At 43.1% G+C, this 13,219-nt stretch overlaps 1 protein-coding gene across 4 annotated transcripts in view; it reads right to left on the bottom strand.

The window, feature by feature from the left end:
* STX3 (syntaxin 3) overlaps positions 1 to 13,219 on the bottom strand; it is a 41,387-nt gene that overhangs the window by 6,565 nt on the left and 21,603 nt on the right. For 2 of the 4 annotated variants that reach the window (XM_081879824.1, XM_081879825.1), the window contains exons 2-8: positions 9,108 to 9,188; positions 8,453 to 8,552; positions 7,862 to 7,936; positions 5,609 to 5,676; positions 4,392 to 4,500; positions 4,124 to 4,197; positions 3,688 to 3,822 (exon numbers count right to left, since the gene is read on the bottom strand). In XM_081879824.1, coding sequence (XP_081735950.1) covers positions 3,688 to 3,822; positions 4,124 to 4,197; positions 4,392 to 4,500; positions 5,609 to 5,676; positions 7,862 to 7,936; positions 8,453 to 8,552; positions 9,108 to 9,188 — 642 coding nt within the window. Of the gene's footprint in view, positions 1 to 258; positions 366 to 2,120; positions 2,232 to 2,341; positions 2,453 to 3,687; positions 3,823 to 4,123; positions 4,198 to 4,391; positions 4,501 to 5,608; positions 5,677 to 7,861; positions 7,937 to 8,452; positions 8,553 to 9,107; positions 9,189 to 13,219 lie in introns of all 4 variants that reach the window. The other 2 variants (XM_081879827.1, XM_081879826.1) reach the window with 2 other exon arrangements.

Raw genomic sequence — 13,219 nt, forward strand, 5'->3', positions numbered from 1 at the left:
GTGCTCAACCAAAAAAGATGGAATAGATTTTTGCAGTACAGCCCAATTTCTGTAGAATCACTCCTTGCACCCCCAGGTCACAAAGGTTGAGAGGCTTAATACAGAGCTCTAGCTGCCCTCTAACCTACCCTGCACATTGTAGGAAGAATATTCACACAGAGAGAGGAGGAGAGATTCAGAAGCCCATCCGAAAGCCAAGCAGCAGAGGAGATGGCAAGAGAGGTTGAAGTAATCCTTCTGCTTCCACAAGCTACTTACAGTTCAGAGCCAGCAGCCCTTCATGTTTTGAGCCCTACTGAAAGTCCAATAATGAGAGCTAAAATTCCCAGCAAGGAAACCACTATCACAATGATAATTATTGTTTTCTAGAAGGGTAAAAGAAAAGGTAGATTAAGTCATTATAAGTAATTACATAATAACAACGGGGGAAATGCTGTGCACACACCTAGAAGGAAGCTTCGGGTTAAGCTAAAGCACTTAGATCGATACCATTTAAGACAAATGGACACTTGCACAGTCATCACTCAAAGGAATGCTACAGCAAGTGATGGCTTGTAAGTGTGAACCAGTCAAAGACACAAACACAACAAAGCATTTGTACTGCCAGATAGTACTCAAGTGGAAGCAATTCAAACATGCAGGTGCAAGTCATCACACAATACCTTATGGAACGATGGATGTGCATGTGTGAATACCCCATTAGGTACACTGTTTAAATAAGTTTGCATCCAATGACTTTGACTTAAAATGGGTTGTGGCAATAATGGGGCAGGGCAAGGGGGCTGAGCTGGACCAGGACCATGGCTAGAGGAAGGCTCTAATCCTTTGCTCTGATGCAGTCCTGATTTGACACCACCCCCATTCACAATGGATGGAAAGCACACATTGTCCCCAACGGGGATTTTTTTCCTATTGCAAATATGAGGCATGACCCTCATATTTGTATTTGCATTGGGGGCAAATACTTTAAAAATACACACACTCGTGCCATGGTCTTGACACAGCTCCCCCCTCAAAAGATAAAATAAAAAAATCCTGCCTGTGAGGACTAATATTAGGCATGTGGCAAATATTATGCCTGATTTGACCATGATTGTCATGCTTATATTTTGCCTCAAACATTAAAAATAAAGTAAGAAAGATCAAGCATCCAATAATTCCGCTCTTTGTAAAGCAAGGACAGAAGTTCCTTGTTCTTTTTTAAAGTTTGGCACAAAACCCTTAAATGAGACTTAAGAATCCAGTTCTATGCATTTATTCAGATGTCAAGTCCCAAAGAATTCTGTAGGATTTATTCCAGGTAAGCATGCACAGAATGTAGCACAGAAAAGCGATAAAAGAATGGAAGGACAGCCCAAAGCAGAAGACTGCAGAGTTGATGACAAGCAAACTAAAGAAAGTTCAGCCCTCAAGTTCTTGAGACCCTGTTGAGAGAGTTTAGGAGCTGTGAAAGAAGAGACCTTCCTTATTCGGGAGGGGGAGGAGATATAGTCTAAGCACTACTGGGAGAGCAAAACAATGCTGAACAAAACATTGCTAGCTGTTCATATCATATAGTTCATTGCATAGAGGGATGAATTTTTGAACAGGCTGCAGGGAAGGTGGAGGAACTGCAAGTAGACAGGATAGGGGGTGGGGACATGAGTCTTCATCTAATAAGACAGAACAGGGGTTTGGGTAGATGAGGAAGAGAAGGGCAAGAGGTGCTCTGGTTGCAGGATAAGAGTTCAGCAGTAGAACTCAAAGGGCATATGGACAATAATCTAAAAACAAGGGTGGGAACCTCGGACCCCCTCAAAGACTCTCTATGTGACCCTTGGGATTCTCTCCAGCAGGTCATGCCCCTTCCCTGGCCACACCCTTTCTTCCCAGGCCACGCCCCTCTCCTCCAGCCCCTTCTGAGTGCTTTTGTCATCTGGCTGGAAAGAATCCTTGGACGGCAATAATTCATCTCGCTTGCCTCGGTGGGAGATGGAGGGGTGTGTGTGTGTGTGTGTGTGTGTGTGTGTAGAAACCTTTGACTTTTGCATGAGTGGCATGCCCCCGGAATGGAAAGGGTTCCCCATACTTGGTCTACGAGGAGGGAAGGGAGGGGTGGACTACATACACTTCTTCCTCACCCTTCGCGCTTCACTCTGATACTTTACGGCCTTTTTGGTGTCAGCCACAGCCCGTTCCACAAAGCCTACTGATTGGTCCATGTTGTTCTCTATGCGGTCAATCATGCCTCCCTTGCAGAGGAAGAGGAAAGCCGAAAGCGAAACAGAGAGGCAGAAACAGAAAGTGTCAGCCAGCAAGGCGTCCGGCAGCGCAGAGCTGGTAGTCCACGGGAGAGGCTCACCTTGCGTGCCTTACTCTTATATTTCAGGGCCTTTTTGGTCTCCTCGCGAGCTTTCTCTACGTGATCTAAGGTGTGCCTCAGGTTGAGTTCTATGTTATCTACAATTTCTCCCTGTGGGAAAGTTTAAGGGAAGGGGGTAGAAAAGCAAAGAGAAATGATGTTATCATGCTGCAAAATGCCTACTGCCATGGCTAATACCCACAGTTTCCCCCACCTAATTCTATGCAAGTTTCAGCTTATCATCCCCCCGCCCCAACATGGATTTCCTGCCATGTAATTCCTCTCCTCTCTTGAATGCTTGCCCTTTCCTCATGCAAGCCAGGAGTTTGCCTCACAGCTGTTACCCTCCCTCTGAATGAATGACTCTTCCAGGGATATGGTATCCATCGACCATCTACTTGCCCATATTCCCTCCCTCCTCCCACCCAAACACTTTTAAAATTCTGAAAACAAAACACTCACCGTAGTTTGACCTGACCGTCATTTCCTCCGCATTGCATTGTGAGCAGAAAACAAGAAATGGGGCCTTAGTAGTATTCAGGCTTCCATGCTAATCTCTAAGCAGACTATTTCTGCCTCATAACTGATAGGTGTTAATAAGCACAGTTGTGAAAACACCTTCTTTAGTTTTTGGATAGCATAGTGGAATAGTGACTAGTTGAGAAGATGGTGACACAGCCTCTTAAGTCCAGGAGACAGGGCTCTATCCCCAGGAATGTAACAGGTAGCAAGCCACGCTCCAGACTAGTCAGACAGGACTCTATTAGCAAATGAAGTTACTCTCAGATCTAGTACAGTATCCAAATTACCTTAATAATGGACTTCATCTGGCTACCCTAGCCTACCATTATTTAGGTTCAGTCAGCCACATGGAGACATTACTCTGTCAGCTCCTAGACAAGGGCTGCAAATTATGTTGGGGCGCATGCTTGTTAACTCAGAAGCGCTGTTACATTAACTGGTTGGAAAGCATTTTTGCAAAGGCTCCCTGTTAACTTATTTCTCTTCCCTCTAGCATCCCCTCTGCAACCCCATCTCTCTGCTCAACCCCCATTTTCTCTTGTTTCCCATGCCATAAACATCTGCACTCTGTCTGACTATATGGACAAAAGCAGCATGCTGTTGGATCAGACCAAAGGTCCATCTAGTCCAAATTTCCTTTTACTCATTGGGCAACTTGATGCCCCTCAGGAAGCTGCCTTTACAGGTTGTCAACCTCATTTCCCATGGTTAAACAGATAACCAGCTCTGGGCTCTCTGCTTTTCATTGCCACCTTTGCTTTTTATCAAGGTCTCCATTTGGTGATCCATTTCTCTTTCCACCCCCTGCCCCATAGCTCAGTTACCTGATTTTCCACTAGCATGGCAATGTCCACAAACATGTCGTGAAGTTCCTTGATGCTGCTTTCAAGCCGCAAAATGTCCTTATGCCGTCCCTCAATCTCACTCAGTGCTTGCTTTGAGATCTGGGAATCCATAATCTAGGAAAGGTTCAAGATTTGTCATTTGCAAATATACCATAGTGACCATGCTCTGCAGAACATTGCTTCCAAAAGTTCTGCACTGCAGTTTTCATATGCTCCCCTTCAATCTATCCCAGTTCTTCTCACTGCATATACTCTTCCATTTCACAACATGCCCAAACTCAGCCATCTTGCAACTCCAACCAACAAGACTTGGTGCTCCTACAAGCCACAGGTATTCTCTGGCATTCGTCTCCCCTTCTCAACCTTAAGCTGCCTAGCAGTCACCTTCACACATACTGTCTTCACACACACTCACCCCAGATGTGAATATTGATGGATTCCCACTCTCTAACATTTCCTCCAGCTCCTCATCTGTTGTATTCTTCCCGGCTGCATCCCAGGGAAAGAAACAGGGAAAGAACAAGAGCTTCAGGTACTGCAACAGGAACAGACACTTCCTTGGGAGCTACAAATACTACCAGGGCAGGAAGGGGTGCAAATGCTTTTGGGCAGAAGAACCCAGCTCTAGCATTCAGGATCATGCTCTACCCAAAGGTAAAGGCCAAGGCATAAAGCATACATACTGATCTCAAGCTGTCGCTGAATCCTTCCTTTGCTCCGTTCCCGGAAGTCGACCTGTGCTTCGTTGTACTTTGTCATCACATCAACAAATTTTCGGGAAAGGACTGAATGCTGGAGATAGGAAGAAGTGATAAGTCAAGGGATCCTGGCTGATCTGCCAATTATCTACTGACGTTATTTTTTGGAAGCTGGAAACTGAAAGATTTTTGTTTTTTTGGAAAACCCATAAGTGTTTGAGTCTGCATTAAAAAGAGACTTAATACCCTCAGGTTTTTAAATGTGTGTGTGTTTAAGTGTTATCTTTAAGAAACTGAAAATCATTTGCATAAGCAAAAGCATTTTAAATATTTAAAAATTACAGTTAGGCAGCTTGTGTGAAACGAACTGCAAAAGATGCAGAGTTCATTCCTCACCCTTCCAAGCTATGGATCAGAAACCACCAGCTTCTTTCTCACTCTCTCCTTTTTTTAAAGCTAGCTATCAGGGCCTAATTTGAGCTAGAGGGTTCAACTTGGAACCAGTTTTGTTCCACCATGAAAAGCAAGCAATCCCTCTGAGCATGTGAAAAAAACTCTCATCATTATTAATTTAGTCATTGCTTCATTACAAAAACAGTGCTGAAATGACTTACAACAATATCTCATGGCTCATAAATACATCATTTAAAAGCAATACAACAGCTTAATAATGTTAATAAAAAAAATCCTCCCTGAAATACAAAAGTAGCCTCACTTGCTCTTGGATAAACACAGAAAGAAACAAAATATCCCAAAGCACAATGTTATTAGAGTCCAACTGCCTGCTAGAATAAAAACACCTTTGCCTGGCACCAAATATATGAAAATGTCTCTTCGGGGGAAATGGAGAGAAGGGCCTCAGATGCTGATCTTAGGGTCCAGGTAAGTTTGCACGGGGAAAGGCGGTGTGTGAGATATTAGGGCCCTGAGTTGTGTAAGGCTTTACTGGGTAGAACCAGTATTTTAAATTGGGCTTGGCAAGAACTACAGCTAGTTCCCACACAACTGGGATTCAGATGGAGCCCTGAGAATGTGGCTCCCAAGAGGATTTGAGTTCCAGATTATTCCCCGCTTTCCCCACCCCCCCGCAGCAGTTAGCCTCTTGTTGCTTTCAGAAAAGTTTTCTCTCTTCTTTTCTGACCACTGGCTAGCAGCGGGCAAAGGCATCCAACAGTATGGAATTGCCACAGAGCTCTGCTTACCTGGGACTTCCGTATCCGCAGGTCAGCTGAGGATCGAACCTCATCCTGTTCAATATTCCTCTCCATACCTGTGAATGCAGGGAAAGGAGTTGATGGAAAGATGCTCTGGTTCTTCCTGCACAGTGAAGAAGCCTTAGTCCCTTTACCTAGGCAAATGCCTATACCACTTCTCATAGGTGCCAACTACTAGGGGCCAAGGCATTTTCAGTGGATGTTGTACAACATCATGTCACCCGCTCCCGTTCCTCTGGAGAAGCTGGTGCCTCTGACCATTCTCCCTCCCTCCTTCTACATTAGTGTATGTGCTAGCATATTGCCATAGTTTGTAGGAACAAGTCCTTTTCTTAAGAGTCTGCATAATTTAATTACTTTGGTGATGAGAGAGGAACATGCAGAGGGGGGCAACAAGAAGACTGGGCCAGGGTGCTCAGCATGCAGCAACAGAAGAGAGAGACGCTAGTATATTGCTTACACTTTATGCTAGGTGGGAATCTTTTTCCAGTAGTGGGTGGAGCAAACTCCAAAGTGGGCAAGGCCAGACCCACACAAAATGTCTCTCTCACACAGACTCCCACACCCATTCTACTTAAACTTCCATTTTCTCCACTGATTTTTTTTAAACAAAGGTTATAAAAAACAACAACACTAAAACTCTCTCCAATACATTTCTTTGTCCTAACTGTTCAAAAAGCAAAAAGCAAAAAGCAAAAAAAAAAAAAAAAAAAAAAGGCATTAATCCCCATGGAGGAATGCAAATGACATCAAAACACAGCTAGGTTGAAGCCCCTAACTATTCAGGAATCAACCCAGGAGCCTGTTTTGATGGGGCAAGCGCAAATGCAGAAGACAATGGAGGAGGTTGTTGTTGAACCTCAAGTAACACAAATGGAGAGACCTGAGGCCCTCCAGGAGCATAAGCCACTGTTCTTGAAGATTGAATTTGGAGTGGGCCAGGGGGGGTCTGGAGTTGTGGGGGCTCTTAATTTTGGAGGGACTTTGAAACATGCTTTTAAATACTTTCCGGATTACATTGCTGAATGTGGGGAATGGGACTGTGGGGAATGGGCTGATCTGCTGAGGGGAGATGGGGATTTTTTGGGGTTGGAGTTTCCCCGAGACCTACTCCTCAATGAGAAAGGAAAGAAATTAAAAAAAGATCAACAAAAGACAAGGTCAAGTGCAGGTATAAACAAGAAGAAGATCTGCAGAAGGGACATGGAAGAGACTTAAGAGCCTCGGACACAAGATTACCAGGTTGATGGACTAGAAGGACTGGACAGTAAGGACTGACATAACCCGAGACCAGGAAAAAGAGACGCTGGATGAAGATTGGAAGAAAGTTTTTAAAATCTTTACTTTGGGAATTAGTGTAAAATTAATGAGTATCAGGAAAAATGTTGGAATGAAACTATTTGGCTTTAGTAGAAATGATATAAGGAGTTATGTATAAATAAGTATTAAGTTTTAAGCTTTAAGGTATTTTATGGTAAGATAAGGTTAAAATAAATTAAGGCAAACTGAATGACAGAATATAGTGAAAAATGGAAAGGATTTGTTGAGTTAATTAATAGGTTAGACTGTTAAGATAAATTACCCAATAAAAATTGAGAAAGATGGAAAGAATTTGCTGAAACAAATAATTAAACTAGAATACAAAAAGGGAGGTGTGAGGAGGTCGATGAAACAAGTAATTGGAAGATTAAGATATGGAATATTGGTTGTGTGTTTTTTTTCCCTTTTTTATTGTTATTGTTGTATTGTATTGTATTTTTTTTGTATTGTAATGTATGCTTTGTTAATTTTGTTGTTGTTTTCTTTTCTTCTTTTTTCTGCAATTTTTAAACTTTTAATAAATATCATTTAAAAAGAAGAAGAAGAAGAAGCCCCTAACTTACAGCAATTCAAGACCTCAAATTTCAAAAGGCAATTGCATTCCAAAATCTGCATGCACGCAATTGCAGAATTCTTGACTGACTTCTTGCATATTTTCAAGGAACGTAAGTCTACGTCTCTTCTGAGACATTTTCTCTTCTGCTTGATGTCTTTGCAGAGATCAGAGTTGCAACTGCACACTTTGCACAACAAAGCCCTTTCTCCTCTCATCTGCTCTGTACTGAACTGCTGATGAGTAGAAGGTGACCTGGGGAGCCAGATTCAGTTGCCCACCCCTGCTTTAGGCATTCCCTAAATGAGAGCTGAGCAATATAAATCAGAACTTCCAAGACTGGTCTGCCCGAGGGACATGTTACTTACTCTTAAGTTTGTTTCGGACACTGTTAGCCATTTTCTTGATATCTGCTGTGAGCTGCTCCAGGTCATCCTTAGTCTCTGCAGAACACAAGAATAGACATCAATGCTGAGTAGCATGAGAACAGCAGCAAGTATCCTCTTGGGAAGAATCCAGTTTTGAAGTCACGAGAGAGCAGGGGAAAGAGACAATTTGGCATCAGCACCCGGCGCTTGAGAGCTGCTGGGACTGCAGGGACCACCAACAATTTGGCTCCCAACATTTACCTGGTGGCATTAATGGGAGGTGGCCATTTAATTTCTCACAATGCCCCTATCATAGTATCACTTTGGGGTATTGTGGGAAATTAAACTGGAGGAGGGCCTGCACAAGAGGGAACTTTGTCCATAGCCTTCTGAAACCTGAGAGGAGAGCAGAGGAAGACTCTTCAGGCTGTTTACTTCCAAGTTTTAGCCCCTCACTCTCTTACACAGTATATCAAGAGGCAGGGAGACAAGAAAGGTTTAGCAGGTTTGGTTCTGTGTTCTCAGAGTAGAGGAAAGTCCATAAGAATCATTGCCAAAAATTTCTCTCAAGGGGGTTTGTGTCTTACTCACTTGGTTCAGGGATTGGGGCTGACAGGATGATGCTATACAGCTTTTTTGCCTCTTCTACATTTTCGGAAATTTTGTCAATATTCTGCCGGGTTTCTTCAATCTGCAAAGTTATGGAAACAAAATGAAGAGGAACCTTACCACTACACTGACACCACTGGGAGGGTAGGTGTGGGGAAATCAAGAGCCTAATCCCTACAGAGTCAGCACCAAGCTCATTTATGCATACCTCACTTTAGCTGTCTCCCTCCCCAGGTCATACAATCATATTTAGGAACAGCTGCAGCCATCACAGCTTTGGATGCTGTCAATGTATGGTACTTTCCTATCTATGTAATTGTATGTCACTTGACTACTACTCCACATGGAGGAAATGCAAACTGTTAAGGTTCCAGAGGAGACAGCATGGCTAAGCACTGTTGAATATGAGACAGGAAAGTCAAATAATGATAAGGAGAAAACTTCACTTGGCACTTTCAGAACACCATTATGCATGCAAAGTATATTCTAGCTTCTGCCTGTACCCGCTTCCTGAGAAAGTGAGTACTTGTCACAAGGGAAACAAATAAACCAAACCTTCTGATAACCCAGCCAATCCATGTGCCCTGATTCTCGGACTTAGTTTTAATTTCAGGTCTCTCTTCCAGACTCTCCCTACCTCTGCAAAGAATTCATCCATGAAAGCTGTGTTGTCAATAGCGATTTCCAGCTCATCGTCGGCATCATCCTGGTCCTGTTTCTGTAAAGGGACAAGATGGCAAGAATTAAAGGAGAAGAACCACACAACCATATTTTACACCAAGTCCAACCTCCTTAGTCTAGCTTGGTGGTAAAGGAAACATCTTAATATTATAGGCTGGAGTTGCATCTTTTCTCTTTTCAATTGGCAAAATTCATTCTGCATTGTCTTTAAGTTACAAAGATTACTCCAGATACCATTATGTAAACAACATCTCAGAATAATAAATAAGAAAAGAAGAAGAAAGAAGAAAAATTAAGAAGAAAAAATCCTCACACACAATATAAATTAGGGTTGCTATACGGGACATAGCTGGGATTCGGCCATCGGAAATTGTGTCCCTGCGAAAATTGCTTAAATGTCCAGGGAAATCTGCATGTATGGCAACTCATGTTGGTAGTGTTGTTCCCTTAAAATAGATCATAAAATCCTCCTTTTTTGTTTTTCAAAAAAGCTCAACAACTTTGGGTAAAATCCTTTTGAAATACGGCAACCCTAATACACATACCTTGGAAGCCAAACGGAATCCATTCCAGAAGTTTGTTCGGCTTCCAAAACATTCGACTTCCAAGGCACAGCTTCTAATTGGCTGCAGGAGCTTCCTGCAGCCAATCGGAAGCCACAGACGTTTGGCTTCCAAAAGAACATTCGAAAACCGGAACACTCACTTCCAGTTTTCGATCATTCAGGAGCCGGAATGTTGAACACCCAAGGCATCCGGGAGCCAAGGTGCGACTGTATAAAACCCTGTAAGCCACTGAAACACATGAAACACATGAAAAGTGAGTCCATGTCAAAACTTGGGATGGAAACCAACCACCACAAACCACTTGATCACTGGTGCAAATGCAGAAGGATTTGCCTCCTGTATCCTAAGCTCATGAAGTCCAGCCTTGCCATCACCAACTGTCAGAAATCTAGGAAAGGTAGATCTACAGTAAGAGCAAGAGCAGGATCTCCACCTGGTCAAAGGCTACAGATGGCTGCTTCCACTGTATGTTCTGTGGTTTGTGTCCATTTTTCCTACCCACAGAAACTGCAACAGAAAGGGAAATACCAGGATGTGGAAGAAGAGGGTGGTTCTATTCCATTAGCAGAAAGGGCTCAAGAAAAGGTATGGAGGTAGACCACACCTAATGCTGGTAGCCTTCTCCAAACTAGTGAAGAGTTGGATATACTTTTGCTTTGTGCAGATTAAGTAGAAAGGGAACCAAGGGTCTTTAGCCTCTCCCCCAAAGCTGGATCCCCCTCCCTCTGCTCCTTAGTCTGCTTTGCTCTTCCTGAAATGAAATGTCTGTCTTTATTTAACTATGCACCTCTACAATATTGACTCCAGGCTTCCAACGCCTGCTCTTAAAAATAGCACATCATTCGTCATCACTTGCTGAGCAACAAAAACCAAACAAACTACACCCTCTACAAACTACACCCTCTTAGGGACTCGTTCTGCCTTGGGTGGAAAGGTGACAAAAGGATAACCAGGCCCTAAGGTCAACAAACTGCATACAGTAAAGCTGACTGACTAGAAGTCATGCTGCACAGTCAAGGCCAAGGCCTTTCAAGGGCAGGACATAGCACTGATGTTGGTTGTGCATCACAGGTCTCAGATGGAGAGACAAGAGAACAGAGTGCAGAGAATAAAAGCTAAAGGGAGGAGAAAAGATTGGGTACCATCGATTTGGATGGCAAGCACAAAGTTATCACAGAGTTTCCAGAATCCAGCTTTCAGAGATACCCAAAATATAAGCTTCTTTGATTATGGTATTGCATTCTTTGTTACAGGTGTGGGAGAGAGATTTACATGCTTTGTTTTTGAGGTGAATATATACAGTACACTAAACCTGCAACTTACATGGGAGTTAGGTTCTGGGGATAGCACCTAAAGCCAAAATTGTGTATAGTCAAAACACACTGGGTTCAATGGTGGGTGGGATTGCCAGTCTTCTTTCCTGGATGCCCACACCCTTTTACTTTTTTAAAAAAATTGCCAAGCCCGTAAAGCTGAATGTGCACAAGTTAATTTACTTAAATAGTGGGCTTACTGTATTTACAAAACTGAGGAAGAGCAGTCATCTTATCTCAATGTTCCAGCTACTCCCAAGATCATGAGGAGAAAATGAAAACAAAAATCCTTAAAAAGACTGGAAGATCGAGTGACAGATTCAGTAACCTTAGAGGCTGTCAGTTGTGAAGCACACAATGGCTTTTAAGATTCTAATAAATTATTACAGATGGTTGACTCGGATGGCTGCGAGGACTGTTGCCATAGACCATGTGAGCCATGAGAAGGAAATATAGGCTTCTTGTAGAACGTGAGTTGATCAAAACTTGGAAGAAAATACAAGGTACAGGTCAGACACAGCTTCTTAATGAAATATTGGGTCTGTGACTATATAATAAAAATTGCTGTCTAAAAAAAGCTGTATACTATACATCTAAGAGGGACGCGGGTGGCGCTGTGGGTTAAACCACAGAGCCTAGGGCTTGCCGATCAGAAGGTCGCGGTTTGAATCCCTGTGATGGGGTGAGCTCCCGTTGCTCGGTCCCTGCTCCTGCCAACCTAGCAGTTTGAAAGCACGTCAAAGTGCAAGTAGATAAATAGGTACCACTCCAGTGGGAAGGTAAACACTGTTTCCATGCACTGCTCTGGTTTGCCAGAAAGTGGCTTAGTCATGCTGGCCACATGACCCAGAAGCCGTACACCAGCTCCCTCGGCCAGTAAAGCAAGATGAGCACCGCAACCCCAGAGTTGTCTGCAATTGGACCTAACAGTCAGGGGTCCCTTTACCTACCATTCATCTACTCTAGCAATGAGCAAATTCTTATTGTTACTGATGCAAAATGGTTGGTTGCCTGGACTCCATACCTCTACAGGTGCCTTGGGGGCTAGCTAATATGGGAGCTTCCCATGTGAGCCACACACCTCCCACCCTCCCTGCTATTCAAGCATTCTGGAGTAGCATGGGATTCAGCCACATCAAGCCATAACATATAACATAGGTTTGACAGGCTGAGCCAGAGCAAAGACTCAAGAATGAATTACAGGTATGTCCATATTGCCCTTCAATAAAAGTCTAGAATGCCTGAGTTGATTGTCATTATCATTACTATTTATTAAATTTGCTTACCACCCTTCACCCGAAGATTACAGGGCAGTTCGCAACATAAAAATACAAAATGAGAACTCAAACTACGTAATAAAAACAAAACCAAAAACTTTTATTGCAGATTTATTTACTGTTGTTTTAACACTTGTGAGCCACTTCAGTTATCTGCGGTTAGAAGAGCAGGGAGAAATCAATAAAACACATTGTCTTGCTGCCCAACAACATCTACATCTATTCTGTGTGACCCAAACTTGGACAGGAGCAATAGAGAAACAAGCAGAAACGAGCAAAAAAATCTATGTTTGCCCAAAAGTTGTCCAAGGGTACTGAGGAGCCTTCTCCAACCTTCTGTCCCTCCAGATATTTTGGATCACAGCTCCCAACATGGTCAGTGGGGAAGATATAGTACAAAACATCTGGAAGGAAGACAGCTTGAGGAAGGCTGGTATGGAGCAATGGAATATGCTACTGCTATGCAGGCAGAGAAATATCAGTTCAAAAGAAGGATGCTTCTTCCAGCTTTCAATTCTCAGTTTTTCCTTTCTATATCTTCCACAGGTCAAATTGAGCTGGACAGAGAATGCGGATGAGCTTTCTCCATGAATTTATTTTCAAGTTAATAGCAGCTTCCAAGCGCATTTATTTGTGACAAAACAGCCAGGGACAGGCTTTTCATAGATGATCGTGTACACATTTTTTCTTGACTCTAAACAGAAAAAAGCATTGTGTGTGAAGCAGCTTGAGCAGAGAACTGTACAGAAGGTCCAAGCCCTGCAGAAAAGAACACTGCGAGTGAAGAAGGGGAGGAAACAGTTCCCAGCTGTAATTTATTGGATGCAAGCAATTTCAGTTCTGAATCTGAAGCTGGATTGGAGCCAGTGACCTAGAATTAGACAATTTCCATCTTTCACTTGCATCCCCCTC

The sequence above is a fragment of the Podarcis erhardii genome (genome assembly GCF_964252035.2).
Source record: "Podarcis erhardii genome assembly, chromosome: 1".
In the NCBI taxonomy this organism is placed as follows: domain Eukaryota; kingdom Metazoa; phylum Chordata; class Lepidosauria; order Squamata; family Lacertidae; genus Podarcis; species Podarcis erhardii.